Genomic DNA, 27,238 nt, shown 5'->3' with positions numbered 1-27,238 from the left:
TAAAAAACAGCGAAACAGCGCTTGACAACCGTGGGCACGAAATCTCAATTTTGCTACTTTTGCAGACACGCGGTATTTACAAACGCTCGTACGCGGTGTTGCAGTATCACCGACGAAGTATAATCCTCGTTAATGAAGCTGCGGACATTTTCGCGGTGCACGCGATCCCACAGGTAAATAGTTTCCCCGTTGCGACTGGCCTGAGCGTTTATCGGTCTCAGCAGATTTTTACCATATAAGGAGAGTGCCAGCCGATAGGGTTATCTCGCCCAGGCCCAGCATAATCTTATCGAGCATCGTTCGCTCGCATTATCAGGCCGCGCGAAGTCAGCCAGTCAGTTGCGAACAGTAGGCATGCACGTACCGCCAGTCTCTGCGCGAAGATCGTCAGGATGCTCTGCCCCGAGTTGGAGGACATGTTCGGTAACGTGGACATTATCAGAATTGCTTATTCCTCGGAAAGTGTGCGGGGGGTGGTCCGAGAGAGATTCGCCTCCAGTGCGTCAGCTCGTCGACGAAGCTCGCGCGTCAAAGGAGCCTACGTGACTGGGATAGTGAAGTGGTGTTCGGATTGTATCGAAAAAAAAGGAGCCTGTCCTCGAAAAACACGCGGGCTTTTCGCGCCTCTCGCGCCTCTAATCGCGACTAAGGACTCGAGGGTGTCGTCCCACCCTATGAAGCCCGCCCTCCACTTCTGCGCTCCCATTCTTCGCGCCTTTTCGACGATTCAAAGCGTCGACGAAAGGCTTCCGCGCCGCCTCTCGTCCCCGGGATTTTCCCTTTCACCTCGGGGGCCCCATTGTCGCGGCCCTTTCTTCCGATACGCCGCAATTAAGAGGCATCCGTGCGTTAACGAGTGCCACGACGGTCTCGAGCACTCGTATTATTTGCTTATACCGCACACTCGTGTCCCTCGCCGACCCGATCACTGGCCATTGTTGTTTTCCCTGCAACCAGCCTGCGGGAGAGATCGCTCTTCCCCGCAGACGATGCGTCCGACTGTTCGTCCTCGCGTGGACCAGCCTCTCGATCCTCCTCGAGGACGGAATTAACGCGCGCCAGAAACGGGTCACCCGAGTAGAATGGGAGCCGAGTCGCTTTTCCGCGTGATTTAGGAGCGACGAGATTGACCCAAGGTCGCTGGGAACTGGGGCAACCTGGAAAACGCAAGTTTCTTCGCGGCGTGATTCACCGAGACGATAGCGCGTAAGGCAATCGCTCTTTGGTCCCGACTATCTTGCAGCTAGATATCGATCCACGAGCCCCGATCGATAAATGCATTGTTTAACGCGCGAGCTAGTGCTCGCGCTCTACTATCTGCTCACAGGTATCGTTACAACTATCGTTAATTACTCTGTAATCGCTCAGGAGACTCGTTTATCTCGTATCGTCCGCGTGGATTTACTTTGCGTCTACATTTCAAAACATAGGCGTGATTAAGTTTCCGGAGAAGGTCTCCACTCAAACGCCTCAGAGTAAACTCAAACACTCCCGGATCTATCTAGTGCCCAAATTCCAACTTCCATACAACCACGGAGCAGTTCCTTGCTGCAGGGTTTCGTGTCGCGCGTGTTTCTCCCGCTCGAGTTTTCACTCGCCATTGGTATCGAGCTCCCGGAGGCTGCCGTTTGACTCGGGCGCAGCGTTCTCTCGGCAGCGCGTTACGCAATTCGAAGAGAAAGTTCACGCGAGATCGTAATTGCCCTGCTGTGATCGACGACGCTTGATTTCTGGCATTCGCAGAGCCGAAGAAGCGACGCTTCCACCCGCTGCGGGGCCTGAGGAAGATCTTTCGGCGGAAGAGCCGCGGCGCAGCGGACCCCAGGCTAGTCGCTAGCCACGTCGACAGGGATGCTGAGCTTGCGCGGTATCCAAGGGAGGATGTCACGGACCGACATCCCGCGGGACGTCCCGAGGAGGCGCGCAGCAGGAGCGCCAGCGAGCTGCTCACCGACTCCTGCGATCCAGAGGGGTGAGCCACTGTTTCCTACGATTGACTTCTTTGCAATGGATCACTGGGTACGGCACAGAGGCTAGAGCGATGCTTGGAGACAGCTCACGTGTGCAGGCCGCTCGAAATTGACGCGTAAATCGCACACGCGTGCAGTTCCTGACCTACTGTCCCTTATTTTCGTAATTCGATTGCGACCGCTCGCCGACAAGTCGGTCAGTCGTTTCGCAGCGGATTAATTGGGTTTGTCGCGCGCTCGATTGGACATTCGAGACTCCGTTTCGCAAGCCACCTGTGCTGTACGCTTCTTATACTTCATGTTCCTTAAAACGCCCGTTACTATAGATATTTATCGCTGGAAACTTGTGTGCTTAAGGCGAGGTTCCGGTCTAAAGATCGATTTTCTTTTATTTTATTTTTCGAATGTTCAACCTTTTAGGAATACGTGTTTAAAAGGATTTGTTGAAATTCGTAAAATTCCCGATGCTATAGGCATTTGAGTAGCGGCAAATGCATGGGCAACAACCGGCCATTCGACGCCCACGTAAAACTTTAAACGCGTTTTTCTCGAAACAGTGTTCTCAAAACGGTGGGACCTGTATTTCCAAAAATTATTATCCGATTCGACTAAAACTTTTTTTATTTTGAAGAATATACTTCTGGCTAGGGGGTGCCAGAAAAAAATACAAAAAATTGAAAGTTTATAATTTTCAAAGTTGGAAAGGATGAAAACTATAGGGAAAACGTGATTTCAAACTTCAAGTATCGTTGTTTTCTAAAAAAATGTCATTTTTGTAATTTTTTCTGGTTTCCCCCCCTAGCCAGAAGTATATTCTTCAAAATAAGAAAAGTATCAGTCGAATCAGATAATAACTTTTGGAGATACAGGTCCCACCGATTTGGATCAATTTTTTTACACCTTAACTTTAACAACTCCTGCCGTCTGCACTAGTGCCGTCTGCAATGATTAATTATAAAACAAACACAAAAATTCTATAACTTAAGACATCCTTAATACAACGCAAAAATTCCCATTAAATTATATGTAGTAGTTTTCCTTTAATTAATTCCTAAAGATCACCTATTTTTGGGGGGCTCTAGACCGGAAGGTCCCCTTAAGGTGATATTCTCTCGGAAAATCGATTGTTTTTCATATATATTTGAGGACCTTGCTGGGAGAGAGGTGCAGCTTCAGCTTTTAAGTTATGACGTGTAGATAGTAGATATACGTACAAAAAATTCTACATCATATGGTGCACATTTAATGCAAATCTGATGACAAATGAGCAATTCATTGCAAATAACTAAAAATCGAACTATTAATATTAATATTTTAATTATAGAATATCTTTTCGCTAAAAATGGAAATAAAAATTTATCAGCTCAATAACCACTACGTATTGCGTGAGAAATTATACTTTGCAATTAGTATTCCCTTTTTAATGTTAAGTCTGTCATTTTTTTTTCTAATTTACTCGAAGTTGGTAAAGATGAAGCTGCACCCCTATTACCGGGAAGGTCCTCAATTGAAATATGTGACAGTATCAGGTGTTGCAGTGGTCTGTTCTTCAGCTTTCCCTAGGACATAGTTCCTTCTTCCACTGCAGCCCCATTGCCTTCCCCTCTCGTCTCTCACCCCCTAACGTCCTTCGTTTCTCGCTTTTTCAGCGTGTTCCTTAGGAGGCCCGGCATGGAGGAGTCGTACGCGAAGCTGCGAGGAGGAGCCGGGAAATTATCCGTGTCCCACGACAGCGTTTTCCCCGGGGAGGTTCCTCACACTCGGCCACTGTCTTCTCTGGCCAGCCTGGCCACCCTCGAGGTTCGTGCAGCCGCCTTCTCTATTTACGAGCTAGCTAGTACACGAAACGCCGAGATTCCACCGGGGACCACCGTGCGCCGTGGACCTTCCGTGGAATTTTTCAAAGCTCGCGCGTTTACGCCTCCCCGCTCGAATTTCGCGTCAGCCTCTAGCTCGGAATTTCCATCACGTTCCGCCGGAATTATACCCCGAGCCCCGAGTCGTTTCGGTTACTCGAAATTGGAGCGAAACTGGATCTCATTTCGTGACGGCGCGATGTAACTCTCCGACTACACCCATCTCTGACTGACGATTCGTGTCTCGGAGACATTCAACCTCTACCCTTTTTCCTAACTGGGTCACTTATTCACCCGCAACACCCTTTCTCTATTGAGAAACACGCGCCTCGTTAACGTCCGTAACGGTAGCTTCTTGATGTACCCACCGGTTCGAGACACACCAGCCACCGGTGACTACGTGAAAACGATATTCGCGTCGAAGCCGATTCACGGTGATTTGTGTAATTCGCGGCGACATGGGCCGAGAATGATAAACACAGGCGCGCAGGGAGGCGTTATTCTCATTATCCAATGAGCGTAATGCCGCGCGGTGCATTCCAAGCACGCGCGGGTCGAGTTAAGGCGGTTACGCGTGTCCAAGATCGGCTCGTGACTCGTCTTCCAATTTCCTCGCGCTGACTAACGCTCGGGTCGCTGCGATCCTCCAGCAATCACGATTCCGCTTAGGCCAATTAATCATAATCGAGGCGGTCCGTGTCCTCCTTCCCATTCGACCTTTTAGCGAAACGATCGCGGACCCTTCGCTCGAACTCCACTGAAATTTCCACTCCAGCCGTGAACTTCGCGCCGAAGCTCGCGTTCGACGCGCAAGAACAACTCTTCTTTGAATTATTCATGAAGGTGGCGTGACGGGGTGCGCGCTACGCTCGCGGAAAAACGAAAATCCTCGCGATAGCCGGTCAAGTGTATCGCGAAGGTGAACCCCAGCCGTGCTTTCCTCCTCTCCTTTTTTCTCTCAATGATCGGCTGGTATTCCGCGCGACGGGCTCCTTGCGCGTCCACCCTTTGTTCGCTAATTACTGCGCCGCGTGCTGGTATGGAAATCGCGGGGCTGCGGGCGGGTGGAGTTTTCCAGCAGCTCCGTTCGAGTGACCACGAGCCAGAGGGATTCCATTTCTGTCGGGATCGCTGAGACTCTCACGTGCTGGCGATAAAAAGCGGCGCGCGTAAATGGTGCGCTCGTGCAAACGATCCGCGTTTAGCCGGGATGAAACAGAAAGGAGCGGCGAGACGTTCGGAAGAGCAGAGAATAAGCGAGCACTGGCTGGCTTCGCTGTAAACAGCCGCGGATTTACATGCTGCGAGCAGATTCGTATCTGGATCGAAAGCGAACACGGCGTTTTCATTCGTAGCTGAGGCCCGCGAGCAAACGAAGAAACACCGGGCCTTAGCGATCCTTTCTACCCGCGCGTTCCGTTCTGATACGCGAGGAAAGTCCGCGAGCCGTTTTCGCGCTGCTGGAAAATCGGGCGACACGTGCACACCGTGACCGCTCCACCATTCCCTCTGTGTTCCTTTTCCAGCGGAGACAGACGAGGAAGAGCAACGAGATCGAGCACAAGGAGTACAACCAGCACGCTGCGCAGAGGCACAGGATATCTCTTCGGGTAAATGTCACAAGCAGCTTCACAATTTGACGGTCGCGCCTTTTGCGGCTATTTTACGCTCGCTGTCGATCCGCTTTCAATTCCTCAAGTAGACTTGGGTTTTGGGAACCACAAATATGATCTAAGGTACAGAGTCAAGTGTTATCCGAATAAATTTGTATTCGAATAAAAAAGTATTTGTTGTTTTCGGATAACTTCATTTTATTCGAAGATTATTTGTATGAAAATAAAAATTTATTCGAATAATGCCCCACTCGGGTAGCAGTATTTACGGATTAATTACCCATTATGGTAGACCGAGGCGAATCGGATCACTTTGTGTTTGACGGTAAAAAAATTATAGTCAAACATTAAGAAACTAATTTTTTATTATATATTCGTGACTAGTATATCTTTGGCTTTTAGATTAATAATAGAAAATAAAATCAAACTTAATGTTTCTTCTGCAAACAAAAAACCAAAAAGTGAGAAATAGGTATCCGATTCGCCCCGAAACTTGGGGCGAATCGAATAGCCCATAAATTTCTGAAAAAACAACTGAAATTTTCATAACAAAGTCTTTAGAATGAACTCAAACAAATCTAATTTAATGACAGTGAAGTCAAGTGACACTACTTAGCACACAGATCGGAAGGATATTGCCGTTTTTTGCTGCCTCTATCAGCACAATTCAGGCTAGCTCTCTCGGCTGCTTCGTCCGCGTGCTTAAAAATCCTAAGTAGTAACAGAGTGATTAAATAGAAGCTCATTAAGCTCGCGGAAAACAGTAGAATTAGTGGCAGCGGCCGTCAAAGTGTTAAAGGCGTTACACCTGTAAAATCCCCGTAATCCTACCTGCGATCGCGAGCCGGTCGGATGCTCGTGGAAGAATGCTTTCGATAAGGGTGGGGATGCTCGGTTCGGATAATGGAGGGTCTGCTGTATACTCTGAAAAATCGTCGGCACGCGGCAACGTTTTCGTTCAGTAGCTTTACCGTTGCGCTGGCCTGCCACTGGAACGGGTAACGAGACCGAAAAGAGATAAGAAAAACCGTGCAGAGAGACGAAAAGAGAAGGAGAGAAAAGTACCTGCGTAAGAGGTGTTGGAAACGGAAACGCTCCGCGTGGAAACGAATTTTTTTAACTACCGTTTTAATAGAGCCGTCGCAGTTGAAATGTAGGACACGGGGTTTACAGAAACGATAATTACGGGTAGCATTGTGGATAATTGCCGAGCCAGTACACGCGTTGGGTTCGTTTGCAGGTGCTCGAGCAAATAAAGACGGTCATAGAGAACCGGAACCAGCTAGCCTCGGCGACCTCGTCGGACACCGCGACCGCTCAGCACGTGAGTATCGAGATACGCCGGATTAGATGCTCATCCCCGAGATAGGGGTAGCGACGAAAAAGTGAAAGACAGAGAGAGTACAGCGCGAGGGAGGAGAGCTTGAACTTTAGCTTTAGTCCGTTGACCCCTTACCGAGTCCAATCTTTCCCCGGGCTTTTATGTCGATAAAGAAACGTCGTCGCGACGAAAGATGAGCGCGCGGAGACGGACGAAAAAAAAGTGTATTAAGACTTGAGACGCGCCGGGTCCTTTGGAGGCTGAATTTTTAGTGCCCCTGGACCGATGCACTTCCAGCGGCGCCCTGCCTTCTCCCGCGACCGTTACTTTCGGCACGGCTCGCGACGTTCGACGGCCGAGGCATGTGTAACGATCGAGACGCGATAAGATGGAGCCGTTGAAGGATGCGTGGGCGGGAGGGGAGAGGCTCGCGACACGGCGAGGCATTAAATTTCAAGCTCCTCCTATGGCGCTACTATTTATTGTATCTGATGTCACGGTTCGTTTCTGCGTTTCAGGCTGTCGGTGAACGTTATCAGCAGGAAACCGCCGAGGTAAGATAGCACGGCGAACGCTTCTCATTCGCGAGTATCGGTGTGGTCGCGTCGCGGTCCGCGATTCTAGTCGTGTTCTTGCTCGCGGCGCGTGCTTGTCGACTCGTTCCACATTCTCCGGTCCCTCCGTCCGTCGCGAGCAGTTTCGGCTCGAGAACGCCGCGGAATCGCGCGATCTGACGAGGAAATGGTACAGCGTCGCAGCGGCGCGATACGATTACGAAGATTAACAGTGAAAGTTGAGTTAGACGACAGAGAGTGAAATGGACGAGGAGGACGAGAATCGCAGCTCGCTGCAGAGATTATTGAGCAAGGTCCTAGGGCTGACCAAGATCGTCTCGAAATTTCGGAGCAGGCAATCAGGGGTAAGGAGGAAGCGTCCTATCCGCGTGACTTTCTCCCTGGACAGCTTAAAAGACATATATATATTCACGGGCCCAGCGACTCGTTCGTTACCTACTTTCATTCGTTGCGTCACCTGCGTTTACCTTCGCGTCGGTAGTGCATTTAGATAACAAGCGACAAGGAAATCGACTCAACCTATCCGTCACCTCTCTGCTATCACATATCACGCGCGTTCGCTCGTCAAAGACGCGGCCACTAATCTTCTTCCACCGGAGTGTATATAACGCAAGGATTAACTTTACTTTTCCTCCATTTCCAGAACCGTTTCGTCGGCTACGAGAAGCAGGAGTGGAGCGGAGAGGAGAACCAAGCGAAGGTGAGTCCTTAATCCCAAGGATCTCCGTCGGTCCCGCCATTCGTCTCAATACACCGCAGTCACGAGGAAAATGGCCCGCCGTTAACGGCCGGCCCGTAAATCACTATCAAGCGAGGGGATTGCCGCGGGCAACAGGTGGCGAATGGCGACCGATGGAGACTCGTTAATTTCCACGGATTTCCCGCGACTGGCGTTTCATTTGCGCTGCCAACGTTCGCGGCCGATCTCCAGGTATTTACCGCGGTCGCTCGCGAAAAGGTGCGCCGTTGATAGAAGTAGAAACACGACGGCACTCCCGAATTATTCGGCGGAAGAGAAAAGAGTTCCTCCCACTCGGGGCGTAATAAAATTGTTCCCCAGAAAGGAGCTTGCGCGCCGACAGAGAGCGTTTCACGTTCCTTTTACGCGCCGTTCTCGTCGCCCCGCTTCTCCCGCGCTCTCCGCGGGCTTGCTCCGCTTCTGCGGCCGTCGCGCACCGCTATTATTTCCGGCCGTTCCATCTCGGATCTCGGCGCCCCGCTCTGTCATTGTGCTTGCCCGGCGACACACGACAAACCCGTTAAAACAATGCCCGCCCGCCTCGCGCGTAAATCGAACGCGCTCGCGAGAGGAGCCGCTCTCGCGGCACCGCCGCTGAAAAAGTGGGTTACGCTTTATCTGATCCAGCCGTTTTCCTCGGCGCGCTCGTCACGCGCGAAGCCCGCCCGTTTCGCAGCCACTCGGGCTGGGGAAACGAGTCGAGACGAATCGCGGACGTCTAAACCACCGACTGATTTACTGTCGGGGGGGGGAGAAAAAAGGTATAAAGGTCCGCGGGTAGCGGAGGAGGCGCGGGCGTTGCGCAGGATAAACAACCGTTTCAAAGCGGACGGGAAAAAGACTTCGAGAGTGAGCGCGGAGTGAATAGGACACTGTTGTCGGACGCAATACAGGCTGTACCGTTACTTGGCCCGAAGTCTCGTTACAACGTGGAATCGAGCAGTCGAATGCTCGGAGCCTAGCTCGCTTTCGGTTCATCGAGAAAGGAGAGGTCGGCTATGTTCTACCGCGGATGGTAAAGTCGTTCCCGCGGTGCGCCTAGAACCGCCTGTAGAACAAGCCTGCTGAAACCTTATCTTCGAGTTCTTCCATCCGAACGTGAAGTTCTATAGAATTTTATCTCCGTACGCGGCACGTTATCGCGCAAGAACGGGCGTACTTTCTACTCGGATTGTCGTGGCTGTCAAGGTCGTACCGAGGCCTCCACAGCAGCTCGTTCTCCCAAGTTTGATCAATGTCGTAGCGCTGCGCTTCAGAGTATTTATAGTTCTCGTATTCCTCGGTAACGCTTTGAAACTGTAAAAGTCTGCTCGAGTAACGTTCATAGCTCTTTCATCCAGATGCTAGGTAGTTTAAGCTGGGAAGTGATTCATGGTACGCAATAACTGGTACGAAAATACTTTATTCCACACTAAGCATTTAGTTTTACACACAGAATCGCTCCTTCCTCACCTCGTCAGTGAAAAAGTTCGAGGACAGATGCGTCTCCAATGATACATCTTGTTTGTCGCACAGTGTTTTTCAACGCTCGCGCCAAGTAGAAACGGTCGGTAAAGAACAGACACGTGGCCATTGCCAGTGGCGATTTCTCTCCTGAGCGCGTCGACATTCAAGGCCACTGACTACGTCGGTAAAACAATTTAGCAGTCGTGGAATTTACCGGCAGATAGTTTACAGGTGCCTGTAACGAGACACCTTATGTAAGCATTCAACACTGCTCGTTAACAATAGCATCGGTGACTCTGGCATGGAAGTATTCTACACTGTGGTACTCACACTTATCGAGCAATTAAAACAATCAAATTGTGTTTCGCTTTTTAAACAACTCCGCTGGTCAACTAGATCTGCCTTGCAGAAACTTTTAACTGATCGACGATACTGTGTTATCCACAGGGCCCGATCTAGCGGGGCGCAAGCAGGGTAACTGCCCAGAGCGCAAAATCGGTAGAGAATTAAAATCAATAGAAACCCATAAAAAAGTGAAACATTTTGAAAAAGCGGCGAAAAGGTCGGCAAAGCTTTTGTTATTCAACAAACACCGACAAAAATTTAAAATAATTAAATACAAAGGGCGGCGAAAATTATTTTTGTCCGGAGCGGTGGAAGAGTTACATAGATCGGGCCCTGGTTACTCGTGCATCAAAGAGGAAAGTTGAGTTCGCATATCAAGTGCTAGAGCATGACCTCGGGTCAGACGAGTATTTTTCTGAGTAGCACGTGCTAAGCTTTCTTCCGTCGTTACGTAAAAACTCTTACAAGACCGCTAAGTTTGCGACTCCGTTCGAGCGAGTAAACGCTTGTGCAACTAGAAAACGCTTGGATTTGCGATGAATTTTTTTACCTTCTGCCGGCCTGACAGCCTTGCGTGACCGGACGTAGTCTTGACGGGAGTCGATTCCCTCGAAACTTCGCCTCCAAACCACTTGCAAAGAGCAACTCCGTGTCTGTCCACTGGCAGTCTGCCTCTACTAGCTTCGACTTTACGCCGGGCCGTCGAACTTCGCCGAATTATTTCTGCGATAGCTCGTTCGTCTTCCCCGTTGTAGGATCAACGATGATCTCAGCGTGGGTCCGCGGTTCAACGACTCGGTCGCCCATAGATCCCGAGAAACCCTAACGGGTCCGCGCGATCAGATTTCCCCAGGTGTCCCCGTTCGATCGTCCGCGAATAATTCGATCGACCGTCGAATAATGGACGGGCGGTTCGCAAGTGGCTTGTTACGTCGGGCGTAAGGCTCTTGACATTTCGCGCGTGATCTCCGCGGATCGCCCGTAAGCCAGTTTGGTATTTGCGTGGCATTTATTGCGCCGCGTTGCTTTCGTCCCCGTAATGCCAGCAAGGCCGTGGAATCCTTACAAATCCTTGCCGCGGAGGACTGTACCGTTATGGCGACGGATAAAATCCTCCGTCTCTGTTTAGCCAACAAATCGGCTGGCGAATGTCGACGAGCACGTCCCACCGGGTTCCCTCGAATTTCAAGCTTCCGAAGGTACCCTATCCCGCGGATTTTATAACGCCCGTCACGATCCGTTGCGACAGGATATTCCGAAATTCGCGGTGGTTTCACCGAGAGACCACGCGACCCCGCGGATTACGGAACCGTCGGTCGCGAGCCGAAAGACACGCGCGCTTGTCCGCCGAAGGTGCTTCCCCGCGGTGGACGCTGATAGCAAGGAGATGGCAAGCCGAGCGCTGCGCGCCGCGACACTCGGAGGATTCGGGAAAGGAAGTGGGCAAGGAGATGCGGAGGAACGGTTGCGATAGGTCAGCACCGTCGCGCAAGGGATCTCGAAGCGCGCGGTGAAAATAAAACGATACCCGGATTGGGCTACGAGGCAAGGAAAGCACTGCTTCGCGTTAGATCCCTGAAGTTGAACTGTGCTGGGCATGGGTAGACGAGGAGGTCGCGAATTGGATTAGCATTTTATTAGTCGAGGCGATCTCCGATTCGTCACCTCCTTCTCTTTGATGAAGAACTCTCGCGTGCTGCTGGCTAATCGGTGTAGGGTAAATAGATTTTTGAAATAGGTAAATATTTTTATTTCTCCGAGTGATTTAGGATGGGACAAGTAAACTTCTCTTTGAAATAGTAGTTACATAAAGAAATAGCGTTTCAAATATATATTTTAATATGTACTAACTCATACAAATACTACTGTGAATTATATGCAAGTGTACAGTATTTCTTGAAGTATTTCATTGAAATATAAGGAAATAGTATTTCAGATAACGACTGACTAAGAACACAAACAATGTGTGTAAACGTACATACCTGCGTTCAGAAATTCTTGCAAGAAATATTTACCGGAATATATGCAGTCGAAGGTAGCGAGCAACATTCTATTTTGCACCCCTATTTCCTATATTGAAATCCGAGTGTAAATAGTAAATAGTATTTGCTCCCGATTTAAGCATTGAATGAAATACTATTTTCAAACCGCACTTGCTTATGGAAATATTTCACTTTTTAGTATTCCGTATCAAACTATTTCAAACTTCCCCGTGAATCGGTGCTGCCCCAAGTCCGCCTGACACTCAGGACGCTTGACTAATGACCACCAGCATTTGATGTCAGTTAGAGCTCCTCGGAAGGGCCCTCGTTTTTTTTTTTTTAGAAAGCAACAGCAGCACGCGTCGCGGCGAAAAATGCCGCCGCTTCTGTTACGTTTTCGCGGTGTGTCGAAACGTTTTGTCAGGGCGAAGTGAATGTCTAGGTGAGAGGGCAAGGCGGAGGAAGGGGAAGCGGAGGTTTCGCGGCGGTGCTCGAGCCGAACAGCTGGCAAGCAGCAAGATTGGTAGCACCGTTACCGCTGCCTGTCCGATTCCTCGTAGATCAGTCTCCTCGATCCGTTCGTCGTCCCTCTTCTCCTCTTGTCAGGGGTCATTAGTCTTCAGCGGCGTGCCGGGAGAGGATTCGCCTTGCGTCCGCCAGCTCCCTTGCCTGGTCCCTTTATATACTCGTCCATTACGCGGGGACATCTCCCGTGACGCATGCGAGAAGATGCGAGTACAGTGTTCAGTGTCGCTAACAGGAGTCCCACTTCCTCGATCCTCGTGCTTCGATCAACTGGAAACCAGATAGCCGTAAATACTGCGAAACTCGAACGACCCATTACACGCGCGCGATCGCTTCAGAGACTCCTGGCACTTTCTATTTACACCCACATAGGAAGGACATTCGAGTAAATAGTTTTCCAACCCCTAAACACGAATTACCGCCGCTGAGAGAAGTAGAGCCTGATATGTTTAAGTGCTCTACTTACATTCCAAGTTGGGTAATATTTTCAGAGTAGTTTTGGTGTAGTAACTAGATGGGAGGGATATAGCGAGGTCGTAAAAGCTGTGGAAGTCCCAAAGTTTACAGCTTTGAGGATTCCAAATAAGAGGTTTGGAATTTTTGCGGGAGGTTATTATTATTATTATTATTTATGGGTCTTACCCGTTCACGTGGAAATAAATAAATAAATAAATAAATTATTAGAGATAGATAAGGTTTTCAGACCTCTCGCTCTAAAATTTCGAAGCGAATTACCACTTTGAGACTCTCACAAGCTTGTACGACCTCCTCGCTACCTATATCCCTTCTAGCTACCGCACAGGGAAAGGTCGTTTGAACAGACTCGTGGAAACCCGAATCGGTTAACGCGCTTCTCTCTCGTGGCTCTCGATCGGTCGATTACGTCCCTGTCACCTGCGCGCTACCTCCACGACCGGCATTGCCACTTCTACCTGGCGAGGGCCAGCGAGCCGAGCGAGCAGGCCGAGGAGGAAGAATTGCTCGCGACTCGCCAGTACTACGACGCGTTTTCCGCGCATGGCACGCGTGCCAGCAGGCATATCTCTCTCCGCCTCTATCTCTCCTGGCTTCGCCCGAAAGGGGCTTCTCGTTCGACCGTACGCATGCTCTCCGATCGATCCTCGGCGAACACCGAAGGTCGAGGAGGCCCAGCGCGAAGCCAGCGTTCGCAGTCGGCCAGCACGCGATACCCACGTCGCTTCGACCGGGACCGCGATCATCTCACCTGTGGAACCGCTCCGTGGTACTCGCGGAGCAGCTCGTTCGACCTGGGTGTCCCGATCGGCAAGTTCCCAGCGGCTGTTCGAGGAGCAGTGGTCGGCGTTTGTGACGTTCTCGCGAGCGGTATCGACGGGAGTTTACTGAAGGTCGGGTCCTGGTGCGTGGTTTCAGTGTAACTTGGTTCGCGAATTAATTTCCTGCGACCGCCAGGAGGGTTCGATAAATGCCTTCAAGTTTTAAGAAACGTGCTTCAGATTGTCGGACCATTGAATCGTAGATACCGCGCCTTGGGCTTTCAAAATCTCCCTGCGCTGATTACGATAAGCCTCAATTCCTTCTTCGGTACTCGAGCCAGTCGCTGAATAATCTTTGGAGTACGCGTGGGACTAGAAAGATTAGAAGGTGGAACACAAGGAGAAAAGGTAGAAAAAGAGTGGGTTTCATTCTGGGCCTGCTAGTGGACTCTTCAGCAAGGCTCGCTGCAGACTAGCAGTACCAGCAGACGCTGCCTTAAACTCGGGGATGCTAGGAGGTAGGACGAAATAGGTATTCATAGGAATCGGTAACCGAGGAACTACTCAGAGAGCGTGATCGGTAGAAATACTCTCTTGCGACGAGTAAGGAGATATCGCCACAAATCTAATCGACAACTCCAGATATTGTCCGTATTTGCTTGCTTTTAACGAACACGTACTTATCTCTCTGTCTCGTTCCCTTCACGACACCGCCGATAGATCGCTACAACACGCTTTCCCATTCTCGAACGATAATACAATAATTAAGTTAATCGCCCAAGAAGCCTCTCGAGCGCGTGACCAAGGGATAATAAGAACCGGGAATCACAGACGATTTATAGTCCCCGCACTTTCCCTCCAATTCGTCGATAGAATAATTCTTCTCCGGCCGTAGTAAAATTCATCGAAACTCTGCCCCCCAAATCGTGGCTCGCAGAATAGAGCAGAATCGTCGAACGTGTCGGGGCAGCGTTTGTTTCGCTGTAGGATCGTTGCATCCTGCTGCCTGGAGCAGAAAGGTTCGTCGTGTTTGGCAATCAGACCGAGTCGATCGGTCGGCCCCAGAAGACAGATAAACGACTCTCGATGTCGGCACGAGCCGACGCGACGATGGAAATTAGCATGCTTCCTCCTTCGCGCTTCCTCTTCCTTCGCTTCAGTAAACGTACGCGCTCGACGGAACGGCCGCTTCCCCTGCTTCTTCCTCCTTTTTTTCCAAACTCTCGCAACTGTTTCTCCCGGTTTTTTTCTTTTTGCCCCATCGATGTGTCTCTCTGCGCACGCGCTAATTTTCCACTCGTTGTTTTCGGAAACGAGCGTTACGCAACGATATCTCCTCGTTACTTGCCTCCGTCTTCCTCCTCGCTGTTTGCTCGGCTGCCCGCGTAATTCCCGCCTTCCGGGTGGGTCGCGAAGGAGTCGCGAAATCGGTCGTATCTCGTATTAGCGATCGCCGTGTTCCCCGAACGGGCCCGGGGCCGTTTTGTTGCGTTGCTCCCCGAAAGGGTTCAGCGACGCGGAAACGGACGAAACGATCGTTTCCCGTGGCTCGCCGATGTCGTTGACTCCGCCGCGGTTTATCGCCGCTGCGTGCCGGCCGCTTCGGCTGCGATTTAAATATTTATAAGACCGAGATTCGTTCTGCGTCCTGCGCTCCTCCGAGTTGCTTGCATTTTCTCGCGCGAAAGCTTGGAACGGGTACGGACCGTGAAAGGCCACGCTCGGCGGTAACGTTCACCGAAACGAAAATGGAGCAGAGGATTCGGAACTTACGGCCCCTCGATTTAGAGGGCTCGGTGAAAGCACGCACCGGCAGTTCCCAAACTGATTTCTTTATTGGCGCCGATAAATCTAAGCGGTGAAAGTTTCTACGCCAGGTGCCAGCCGCCGAAAACAGGGAAAACTCGAGTCGCATTCGGCCGTTCCTTTCGCGCTCGTTTTACCCGATTTCTCGCGGTCTCTTGTTCGAAGGAGCAACCAAGATGTCTCATCCAACATCTTTCGGCTCACTTTCCCGTAATACATACCAGGGAGACATCGCGGTTTGCGCCATCGGAGCTCGTTGAAATTGAGCCATTTTGCAAGCGAAGTCGATAGACCGTGGAAATCCTGGAAAAAAGAAACTACGGCCATGATAGTGCGATGCATCAGTTACCGGGGACCGATGGAGAATCCATCCACAGAGCACTTAACGATCCCTTTGCTTTTGCTAATTACTAGACCGCTATCAGAAATCTTGGCATTAGCGTCAGCTGCGTGTGAAATCGTTACCAAAAAATCGACGCACCCCCACTGTAGTTGTTGGCATCGGGTGAATCCCCAGCCACGAGGGTGGGTCACTTTCCTTTTAGCACGCGCGCGGGTAGAGGAATTGCTATTGCCGGAAGGAAGCAGGTGGTAGGAAGGCGCCTCGGATTAATTCGCTTGGCTTTAATCAGCTGGGCGGAGGGGTCCCTCGAGTCTTCCCAGGACCCCCCGGTGGGGCCGAGGTTTCACGGCCGCTGGAGGAGCGAAAACGAAACGTGGAAAGGAGGAAAACGAGCACGTTCGTCGGCATCGCCCGCCCGCTGAAATCCGGTCTTGGACTGCGCGCAATTAGCCGCGCTCTGACGAAACGCTGCGCCGTGAGAACTAGGCGAGCCTCGAATCGTATGCCGCGTGTGTCACTTAGCGGGGCGAGTTCTCTTTCGCTCGGAACGAGTTCTTGAGGACGCGACCACCGCGACACCGAGGTCGTGGGGGGAAGAAACAGAAGAAAACGGAACCGCGGAACTCGCCGCCGAGACGCGGCCAGTTCAACCCATTTAGTTTTGTTGCACTTGCATTCATTTCTGGGACGGTTCCGGGCGTTCAAGAGTTGCTAGCTTTCGTCCCCACTCGTAGAGTTGTCCTTCTTTGCGCTTCCACTCTTTCATAATCCACAAGGTGCAACGTAAGAGACAGCAGGCACCTGGACGTACCCCCAGCGCGTCGACTATAGCTCCCCTGCCACCTGTTATCGATTGCAAAGCCATTGATGCGATAACAGCGGCTCCGTGAAAAGTGTCCACTCCCGCGATCCGTCGCGGTGCGTGCGTTTTCACGCGATCCGCGCGGATCATTCTCGCCCTCTCTCGGCCTCCCCCGCCGCGGTCCTCTCTCTTTCCGCGTATTTTTTCTCCCTCCGTCCGTGTTTCGTGACAATGCCACGGAAACGCGAGCACGCTCGGCATGGCGTGCCAGATTTCCAACATCCTGCTGACACACAGCGCGCGTCTCGTTGTTGAAAATTCCGATCCCGTGCAATCGTTGCGATCGATACTATCCTTTCAGCGCTGACATCGATCTTATATCATCCCCTTGCTAGTCCATTATTCCGTCCACGAAACAGTTCACCTCGGACAGGACTTAAATAAATTTTGTGTTATTATTTTATATATATATATATTTTATTTCTTTCTCTTATTTTTATCCTTCTATGTAGTAATGGCAATAATTCTTTATCCCTGTACACTAAAGGGTTTCCCGTTAATAATAATTATAATAATAAAACACTTGCCTCAAGGGACAAGATCCCAGCTGGTCGAAGATCGATACACTTTCGCCGATACCCAAACAGATTTCCCTCGACTCTGCCACCGATTCCACCGCCGGAATGCGAGCTTCCCAACAGAGTCCTCGTGAATGATATCAGTTTCAGTTTCTATCTTGCAGTCCGCTCAATTTGCCTTGCTTTCCATTTCCGTGAAAGCCGCCTGACGGTCATTTCCCTCGTCCCGAACCGGACGCCGCGAATTATCTCGTCCGGATCACCGCGCGCGTAACAGCCGACGAAATTTCTATCGTGCGCCGCGATACGAAAATGGAGGAGTCCTGTCAGGAGATCAGAACGGTCGTACTCGCCCCGTCGAGTAAATCCTCGCCGCGGAGACGGGAGACCCGCGTAATCGCGCGGATTCGACTCGCGTGAGCAAGAGTAACGGTGCGCGCGGGAACGGCCGGCGATAAAGCAGATCTAGAATGATGGCACAGTAAGATAGAGGGGATCGACTGGCCAGCCGCCAGGGAAATAAACGACAGGGGGAGGGCTACCGGTGGATCGCGAGCAACGTGGAAATCGATCTTGATCGCGTTCACGGTGCCCGATCGCCGGGATCCTTTGATCGCCAGAGATGTGGAGCACCGATGCGTCTAGGGACCGTTGTAATCGCTGCCGCGGCCTGCTGTTATTATCCCCTTCGTGTTAAACGTTGCTAGCAATCGGGTAATCTTTGATCACGAAACCTCGGAAGCTAGCGAAAAATTGCTACCATTTTCTGCTTCCGCCTCCTCAATTCTCGTGTTGCTGGCTGTTAAAGTGGTTGGGTGTAGTATTGATTTAATCGCTGGATGATAATGAGCGTTCGGGGGGGGTATGTTTAGTCGATAATTTCCTTGGTAACGAGATCCCGCGGCTGGGGGTGTTGCGTGACCCTGATTTGTGGAGTGTGCTTCCTGTACGGTGGTTGACTCGCGCCGAAGAACTGCTTCGGTGTGGTTCGCACTCCTTTTCCAAACACCCTCTGTGCTTGCATTCTCGATTATAAGAACGCATGTACAGTGACTCGCATTAATATTCTATACTTTTTAAAATCGCGTAACTTTTTTAGAATTGGTCCAAACAACTTGAGTTTTTTTTTAGAAGCTAGAAGGATTAGTTTCCTAACTGACGCGTTTTATGGTTTTGAAAAAAAAATGTATTTGGTTGGAATAGCGAAAAGAATAGTAAAGGTCGATTTTAAATTTTTTTTTTGTGAGCTTGTAATGAAAATTAAAAAAAAAAACGTTTGTAGATTGCAGTAAGTTGTATACGTGCCTAAAATTTCATAAAAAAGATTGAAAAATCGACCTTTACTATTCTTTTCGCTATTCCAACCAAATACATTTTCTTTCAAAACGACGAAACGCGTCAGTTAGCAAACTAATCCTGCTAGCTTCTCACAAAAACTCAAGTTGTTTGGAGCAATTCTAAAAAAGTTATGCGATTTTAAAAAGTGTCCGAATATTAATGCGAGCCACTGTAACCTTATATTTCTGGCGGTATACTGAACAAAATATTTATCATGTGAAATTCTTCACATAATAATGATCTGCAAGCAGTTTAAAAATAAGATAATTATGCACATGGCCAAAAACGGTGCAGTGGCCACAAACGGTGTACACCCACCCTACCCTGGCTTGCACGCGAAAGTAGACGAATGTGTCCCAGCTGATTTCGTGCTAAATAAATCTGCCCATTTCTCTGCCGCAGAAGAGCCATTTACATATTTATATGAATCAGTGTCACTACTTTCTAACTTCGTCATATCACCTACATCGCTGTTACGGAGATAATTATCTGCTTCTTTTAACTCGGTCACGAGTCGGAGCAGCGGCATAGCTCATCCATCTTGACTCCCAGCTTCTGCCAGTATGCAAACGATTAACACCTTCCACCTAACGGGTTATTCGAACGAAGACCACCAGCTGTAGCTTCAAACTATATTATTATTATTAATATTATTATTACAACCTAGAATTCGCTTACTATACAGATATTATATAAACTAAACAACTACTTGTCGACGTGCAACTGATTAACGAAAGGGTCAATGTATATATTCCATCAATTGCACACTGCAAACTTATCAAAGTGTTCGACACTGACGACGAAAGTTTGATCGATACCCCTAGCAGAAAAGCTCGCGTCCTCCAGTAGCTAAGGCGCCGCCGTACAAGGTGAAAGAGCCCTCGAAAACTCTCCGAGTGATTCATCGAGCCTTCGAAAAAGGTAACCGCCTGGTCTCCGCTCGATTCCTTCCATCAGCTGATCCATAAACGTCGCGGCGGCCCGTGCACTTCTCGCAGCCGAGGCTTCTCGGTGATTTTCCGTTCGAGTAAGCAGCCCCAGTCACCCCGAAGAAAATCGGTTCAGGCCTGACCCCTCCCGATCGAACGGACGTCGTTTGTTGCTGGTTACGCAAGCCGTTCGAGTTTTCTTCTCCGTCGCGGCCGGTCCGCGTCACTTTCTCTTCAGCCGTGGAAAATTATTACGTTCCGCAATTTCCGCCGGGTACCTACGTACGTATCCGGTTGGAATGCAAGCGGGACACAGGCAGCGGCGCGGGCAGGTGGTAGCATAGGTGTGACCGACTACAGAAGCGAGGGGGTTTTGCAATAATCGAAGGTGTTGCGAGCGCCGTTAGAAGGGAGCCGCTGCAACGGGCGCTCGCTCGGCGCCATTAGAAAAGCTTATCGAAACTGCCCCGCCGCTCGATTCCACTTGGACGGGGAACAGGTTAAAATCGTGTTCGGTGCCGCGAATTTTAAGTCCAGCCGCTTTGCGGTTTTGGTCCGCTGGACCCGCGACCTCGCGACCGAGTTCTGCGACTCTTAATCGCAGCGGATTCGCGGAGAGGTGTTGGGTAAATATCGTGGGCGATCGACGTGGGCACGTCTCTGGCCTGAATCTCAGCTTGGGAAATGTTTGTCCGCTGGAGAAGTCAGCCAGCCAGCGGCAGTGGCCGCGATGGAAACACCGGTTCTCGTTCGATCACCGAAGTTAAGCATCGTGGGGCGCGTATTAGGGAAAGATGGGTGACCGTTTTTCTCCTGGTGCGTTGCTTGCTGCTGGCAACCTTACGGGTAGGTTTCTCTGGTTGCGAACGTTTATAATTCGTGACCGTTATGGCCTGCCCAATAATAGCAAAAATTCCTTACGGTGATATCCCATCGAGTTAAGACGTGGTCTTTCAGACCTCACTCTGCTTTCCGTCCATCATCCCTGTGGCCTGTGAACGGTGGTCTCCTAGAAAGAGATTAAATGCTTCTTACTCCCATCTTGCTTGGTTTCAATGCTGCTATAGAGGAAACTCTGAGGCGCAGCGCGTCAGTTGGACCTTGTATAAACCGACACTATCTGTCCGCTGGAGAAACAGACGCCCGTGGAAGACGTCTCAGCGCCCAGAGAGCCGTGGCTGGGCAGTTTGGGTCACGCGATCGCGAAGGGAACCTGTTGTCCCGAGCTGCTTTTCTAGAAACGAGCTCTCCTTCGGCTCCAATTTGCATAGCGTATCTCTCTTCAGATTCACGGAGAATGTCTACGTGAATTGGAAATCTTAGCGTTCTCTAAATTCGCCCAGGGCAGATGGTATCCGCGGCGTTCTCTGAGGAGCGTTTCTCTGGCAGCGCGATACAAATGGCACGCGCATTGTGCCCGTGACTTCTCCCCGGGGTCGGCGTGGTTATCTCTTGCGATCGAAATCGAGTTCGTGATTTCGTTGGGAGAGGTGTGTGCGGAAGGTCGCGTGGGAAGCGATCGAGGATCCTCCGCGGCAGGGAAAAGGAGGACGGAGCTGGAGGCGCGCGTGAAATCCTGAGAAAAGCGATACGTAACCGCGAAAACTAGGCGACCGAGCGGCCGAGATTCGTTAGCGCAATTAGGAGCGGGCGCGATTGTTCCTCCATCAAGCTTCGGAGAGGATCGGCCGACTAATGGCCCTGGCTATTAATCGGCGTTTAACGATCGAAAGTGGCTCCGAGAGGAAGCGTCACGTTGACAAATTGCTTGGAAAGTTCGCGCGCCCCGTTTTCATCCATTGAACAGAATTTCTCCGGGATCGTTATCATACGGTCCCGCCGCTCCGTCTCTGGACGCAGCGTTCCTAAAAGTAATTCCCAAGGTTCTTAACACTCTGGAAACGGTCACGCGCTCACGAGCACAGCAGCTTCAACGCCCCGTGAAACTTTTACAGAGACTCGATCGATAAATCGAGTTCCTCCTGCCGTATGACGTTTTCGCGACGGTCCCCGTGCCCTGGGAGTTTCGCGTGATCACGGGACGGTCGAGGGGGGAGAGGACACCCCCCGTTCAGGATGGTGGTGTCGCGCCGCGAGGGCAGCATCTCGTCGAACATACGGGCGATAATCGAGCAGCTGAACCTGAACCCGGTGGAGAGGCGACGGCTGATCGATCGGACGAAGCAGGACAACGGGCGATGCAAGCCCTTCCCGAATGTCCAATCCGGGGCGAAGATCAGCATCGGGGTGTACGGGTGCAAGGAGAAGCTCGAGTACGAGATACCCGCTCCGATCAGGCGCGTGTGCAAGCTCGAGGATCGCTCGAGATCGAGACCAGACAATGGGCAAAGGATCGTCGCGATTAGGAAGCAGGCTCTGGACGCCGCGATCGAGGTAATCGATCACATGGAGGGAGTCGACGTTTGATCGCCGCGTAATTAATTAATTTACCCTCCAATGATGGATATCCTCCTCATCACTTATCTTTATTTATTTTTTGCTTTTACGGAAGTAGACCCCATTTGTTTGCAAATATTGTAGAAATAGGTTTCGTAATACTATATGTTCGGGAGCCACGAAAAACTCGAACTCAAGATTTTCGGGGTCCTCTGCGTTACTGGCCAGACGTCTTACCAGTGCACAGTGGGGAAATTTCGCGATTTTATGGCCAAAACTACAGAGATACATTTTTCAATTCGACAAAATAAATGCAAATGTCAATTGAAGAACTAATATGACTATCAAATGCTTAGACCGATCGTAAAGAATTAATCCAGATTTTCAAGTTGCTTCAAACACTTATATTGTGTTATCCAAAGATCTGAAAATAATTTCGAGGCATGGATTCAATTCCTGGTGGTGCTTTTCGGATAATTTAGTTTCTCATATATTAGACCGTAAAAGTGCCGAATTTTATATATTAAAAACAAGTTTTTTGAGGTTTCCACCACGAAAGTGGATATAGTTCTTCAATTGACATTTGTATTAAATTTGTAAAATTCAAAAATTTCGTTCCTGTAGTTTTGGCGATAAAATCGCAAAATTTCCCCACTGTGCAATGTCACCAAAGCCGACCCTCCGAGACCTCTTATTCCGGGCTCCCTCTTCCAGGAGTTCCTCATCCCACAATACGAAAAACAAAGTAGATACATACATTCCGGCACCCGAGATTATAAACCACAAGAACACCAGGAATAAAATAAACAGTAACTCATAACGACATCATAGCAAAATCAAGAATTGAATAGGTAACTGAGCAAGTAGACTCCAAAAGAAATTATCATATACTACCATTGGGAACTCTAAGCAGTCCAGACCTAAACACATTGACGTTCCCTGCAAACATATCCAGCCTCTCATTATAATTACTCGCCAAAGTACAAATCTCTCGCTTGCATTTGCTCGATTCGCAAACCCGTGGCGCTCCTCTTTCGTCTGGATTGTCGGTGTGCCGTGGGTGGAAGGGATATCTACAGTAACGATGTAGCCACTGGAGGATTACCGAGTCTTAAGTAACTCGCCGTATTCTCTCCACCCACGGTAACTGTCCTCCCGAGGAAATGGTCACGGATTTGCGAGCCACCTCGCCACGGTTGCGTAATAAAGCGTTACGTTACGAATCCGTATGGAAGGACAAGGCCGAGGACAAGCCGCTCGGATCTATAAGATCGCCGCGGAAATCGGAGGATCGGCCGCGATCGAAGCCCGAGAGCAGACGGATGGTACCGCAGGCTAGGAAAGAGCAGCAGCCGGCTAGAGTGGACGATACGATCGAGGTAATCGATCAGAAACCCCCCGCGAGTCGCTCGCTAATAGAAACGCGATAGAACCGCTCGCTTTGATTTGTAACGCAGACACGCGCGCGCGTATCGTCGCTTCTAATAAAGATCATCGTCCCACTGGCACTATACCATTCGATGTGTCCCGTCAAACGATAGGATAGAGCGGAGGATGAGTCGACGGGACCCGTTAGGCCTTCGTGCAGGATCGAGGATCGACCACGCTCGAAGCCGGAAGCGAGGCAGAGGATTCCGCCAATTATCAAAGAGGCGAGCCCCAGGATCGAAGAGGCGGTCGAGGTAATCGATCGAATTAACGAGTACTTATTTCCCGTGGGAGAGACGTAAGGAGTCATACTTAAGGGGTCTCCCTACCCTGGCGGGCGAAAAATGATTGCGAACTTTGGGAATTTTTTCAAACAAAACTATTAATTATACTTACTTCCAGCTTCGCGGCTTTATTTATCTATCTTTAGAGAATGTGAAAAAAAAATTGTATGCAAAAATAGGGGTTGCATCCGGAGTTGTGGTGCTTCAAATAGAGCGCCTTAGAAAAATCATATGCGCATTGTTAGCATAAAATCAGCCGTTGTAGTTGTCTGAAATAGAAAATAGGACAATTGGTGTAATCTGTATGTGCGTGGCTATCGTCTGAAGTAGATTAAGTGAGAAATACTGAAAAGTAAAAAAAAATGGCAGCGTCTAAGACAGATATCGGTTTCTGCAAAAAATTCGCTGATTTTTTAAGTCGCAAAGGCCTATTTTTGCAAAAACCGACTTAATTTTAGTAACAACGAGAATAGGACATCTACTGAAGATATGTACCAAGTTTGAGGTAAATTGGGTGATTAGTTTTTGAGATATCGTGCTAATCAATTCGAAAAACATCGTTTTGAGAAAAACGCGTTTAAAGTTTTAGGTAACCTTCTCTTTAATTAAATTTTGTTTTAAATGTTACTTAGATATGTATAAATATAGGCATCAAATTTTCAATTAATATAATTTGAGGGTCTCTCTTAAAAAAAATCCCAAATATCGCGCTGCTTTTCAGGCCGTCAAAGTAGGGAGACCCCTTAATGGACTGTGTTTCTGAAGAAGTACCTAAACTTCATAGTGTTAACAAACTTTTTAGGCTGTATTTGTACATCTTTGAGGATAATAGAAGATTTTTTATAGATGTACAAATACAGCCTAAAAAGTTTTTTAACACTATGAAGTTTCCTTCTTTTTAAATAAAATCCTCAGGGTGACCTCTTGTTGGCGTGATTTGACGTAAGGGTAACGTTAAATTCGGTGGTCTTAATCAATTTCATCCAATACTATGGTATACCGAGAACTACAGCTGTTTATCGCGTAATTACGCGTGAAACGATATTAAGGACCGGTTGGGGGTACTCGGAGTAGCACGGTAGCACAAACGAAACCTTTTCCGCGTCGAAGAAGTGTCTTTTAAGACGGCATGCACCTGCAACCGGTTCCGAGCGATCGCGGTTACATGGCCGCGCTCGCTTGCCCCGATAGTGGTTGATACCGTTATAGTAGGCGTTTTGCTCGCGCGAGCCGGTGCGCCGAGCCGAAAGGCTAACAACAATGTCACCGATCGTTTTTCCCTGAAATCGACGTGCTCGTTGGCAGCGTAACGTGAATCGTACCGAAGTGAAACCGGTGTGTACCTTAATCAATGCTGAATTCGCCTTGGTCCTTTTCTTTTACAGAACTCAAGATCGCCGAAGGAGACGGCCGATCGAGTTATCCCTGTGGCCAAAGAAGACTTACGTAAGTGTTAGGCTTTATAGAAAAAACAATTTTTGAAAAAAAAACCTCCAACAAATTTTTCAGTTGTTTTTAATATTTATGAGATTACAAAGATATAACAAAATACAATATGCTCTATACAAAACCAAATAATTAAAAACTAAAATACTAAAACCGGTACAAAATACAGTAAATTATAAACGTTTATTTCATTTAGTATTTTTCTTCAGCAACTATAAACTCATAGAGATTAGTTTTCAGTAAAGTTTTACAACAGTATGCTTGTGCCCGAGGCGATTTCAAGTCAAACTGTTAACGTTTCTAATTAATTAAATAATTAATTAATTTTTACATATTAATTCTAGTATCTAACTAGGTTTTCTAAATTTAAAATTTAAATTTTTTTAAATTTTTAAAATTTATATTATTTGGAATTCTTAAATTTAATTTTTTTTTAAAAATTAAATTAAAATTTTGAAATTTTAATTTCTTATTAAATTTTTAAATTTTAATTTTTTTTTAAATTTTAAATTTAGAAACCGGTTTCCAAATTTTACAAACTCACCCCACAATGTTTTTTAAACCCGGTTTCTAAAAACCGACAAACCCTACTGAGTAACTTACTCAGGGTTTTCATTAGCGGCGTAATTGAGAGGCGTACAGGTTCAATGACTCGTGGCGATAGGATCGTTAGACGACCTCGCGTGCCGCTTCCTCGTTTCAGCGTGCCGATACTTTCGTTTGCCCAACAGCGCAACTGGAAAGCGCGAGCTTGAACCACACGGCGGCCCATCACCGAATTTCGGTGCGCCCCAAGAACCGAAGGCCTCCGAGGCGCACGGTTTCACAAACCGCCAACACGTCCACGTCCACGATAACCACCATCGCGGAGGACTCGCTGGACAGCCTGGACCAGCAGTCGACCAGCCTGAACAGCAACTCCTCCTCGCCGGTGGAGCTGAAGAACGTGTCCGTCACGAGGAAATCCTCCAGCCGACTATCCCGCACATCGGACATCTTCGAGGAGCTGGAATCGAAGCTGCCCAAGAAGCCACCCAGCGTGGCCTCCCTGTCGCCCGACAGCCTGGACGCCACGACCGCGTCGAGGACGAGCGTGGAAGCGAACGAGGAGCAACCAGAGGCTCGATCCGTCGTCAGGAAACCGTCGAACCGGGTTCCCAAGGGATCAGAGATATTCGAGGAGCTGGAAGCGAAGCTGCCGCGCAGGAGATCCTCGAATCGGCTGTCCAAGTCCCCGGACAGCCTGGAAGTGGGGTCCTGCTGGTTCTCCAAGTCCAGCGAGGGCTTCGACAAGCTGACGGAGTACGAGGAATCGAAGCCCGTGGTTCGGAGACTGCTGAACCCGATCTCGAAGTCGAGCGACCGTGTTTCCAAGTCCTCGGACAGCCTGGAAGCCATAGAGACGTTGACCAGCGACGAGTCCATCGAGCGCAGACGGAGTAGCTTCGAGCTCCGCGGCCGCAGGTCCTCCAAGAATATATCCAAGTCCTCGGAGAGCTTCGAGGTCCTGGAGCAGGCCCAGAGCGCGACGGAGGGCGTGCAGGAGCTGCAGAAAAGGAGCAGCATCTCTGATGTGAATTTGGCTAGAGGGAGGAGGCTGTCGAAGAACATCTCCAAATCGTCGGAGAGCTTCGAGTGGATCGAGATCAGTGAGACCAAGGACGAGGAGGGAGCTGTCAGGGACAGCTTTGGGAAGTGCTGCAGGAGGTCCTCGAAGAGGATGTCTTCCGAGAGCTCCGATAATTTGGAGCTGGACGATAGACTGGAGAACAGGAGGATCAGGAGGACGCCGAAGAGAATACCGAGCACTAGCTTCGTGGACATTGTGCCAGCGGACGAGCAGGAGGAGGAAAAGCGACCGGTAGCGGTGAGGAAGCCGTCCAGGCTACAGAAGTCGTCCGAGAGCTCGGAGCTGGGCAGCACGGACACCCTGGATTCTGAGAGGAGGAACAAATCCTCCGAGAGCACCGAGACGCTGGACAGTTTGGAGAGGGATCTGGACCAGGACAGGAAGCAGGAGAACCTTGCGGACCCTGTCGTTGACAAACGCGAGAAGAACGTGAGTCCTTCTGAATTTTATAGCGTAGGAGAAGGATGTACTGATTCTTGGCAGTGACCGGGGACGGGTTTGAAGATTTAGCGCCTCTAGGCTAACCCTTGGTCGTGATTTTTTAGTTAGGAAGTTGTCCTTGAAAATACAAATTCCCTTTTGTGTTCGAGAAGCATTTAAACTTTCCAAATTTTTAGTTCTTCGGACTTCTTTCGAAAATCGTTTGTCGC

The 27,238-nt window shown here is 49.5% G+C and overlaps 1 protein-coding gene across 1 annotated transcript in view; it reads left to right on the top strand.

The window, feature by feature from the left end:
* LOC143373084 (uncharacterized) overlaps positions 1 to 27,238 on the top strand; it is a 74,607-nt gene that overhangs the window by 44,344 nt on the left and 3,025 nt on the right. Inside the window, exons 4-13 of the mRNA XM_076819965.1 lie at positions 1,744 to 1,972; positions 3,620 to 3,770; positions 5,353 to 5,436; positions 6,680 to 6,763; positions 7,279 to 7,314; positions 7,979 to 8,035; positions 23,036 to 23,179; positions 23,342 to 23,482; positions 24,898 to 24,958; positions 25,690 to 27,017. Coding sequence (XP_076676080.1) covers positions 1,744 to 1,972; positions 3,620 to 3,770; positions 5,353 to 5,436; positions 6,680 to 6,763; positions 7,279 to 7,314; positions 7,979 to 8,035; positions 23,036 to 23,179; positions 23,342 to 23,482; positions 24,898 to 24,958; positions 25,690 to 27,017 — 2,315 coding nt within the window. The remainder of the gene's footprint in view (positions 1 to 1,743; positions 1,973 to 3,619; positions 3,771 to 5,352; positions 5,437 to 6,679; positions 6,764 to 7,278; positions 7,315 to 7,978; positions 8,036 to 23,035; positions 23,180 to 23,341; positions 23,483 to 24,897; positions 24,959 to 25,689; positions 27,018 to 27,238) is intronic.

The sequence above is a fragment of the Andrena cerasifolii genome, chromosome 9 (genome assembly GCF_050908995.1).
Source record: "Andrena cerasifolii isolate SP2316 chromosome 9, iyAndCera1_principal, whole genome shotgun sequence".
Classification (NCBI taxonomy): Eukaryota; Metazoa; Arthropoda; class Insecta; order Hymenoptera; family Andrenidae; genus Andrena; species Andrena cerasifolii.
Note: the sequence above shows the minus strand (reverse complement) of the source record. Positions and strands in the feature narration are given on the sequence as shown.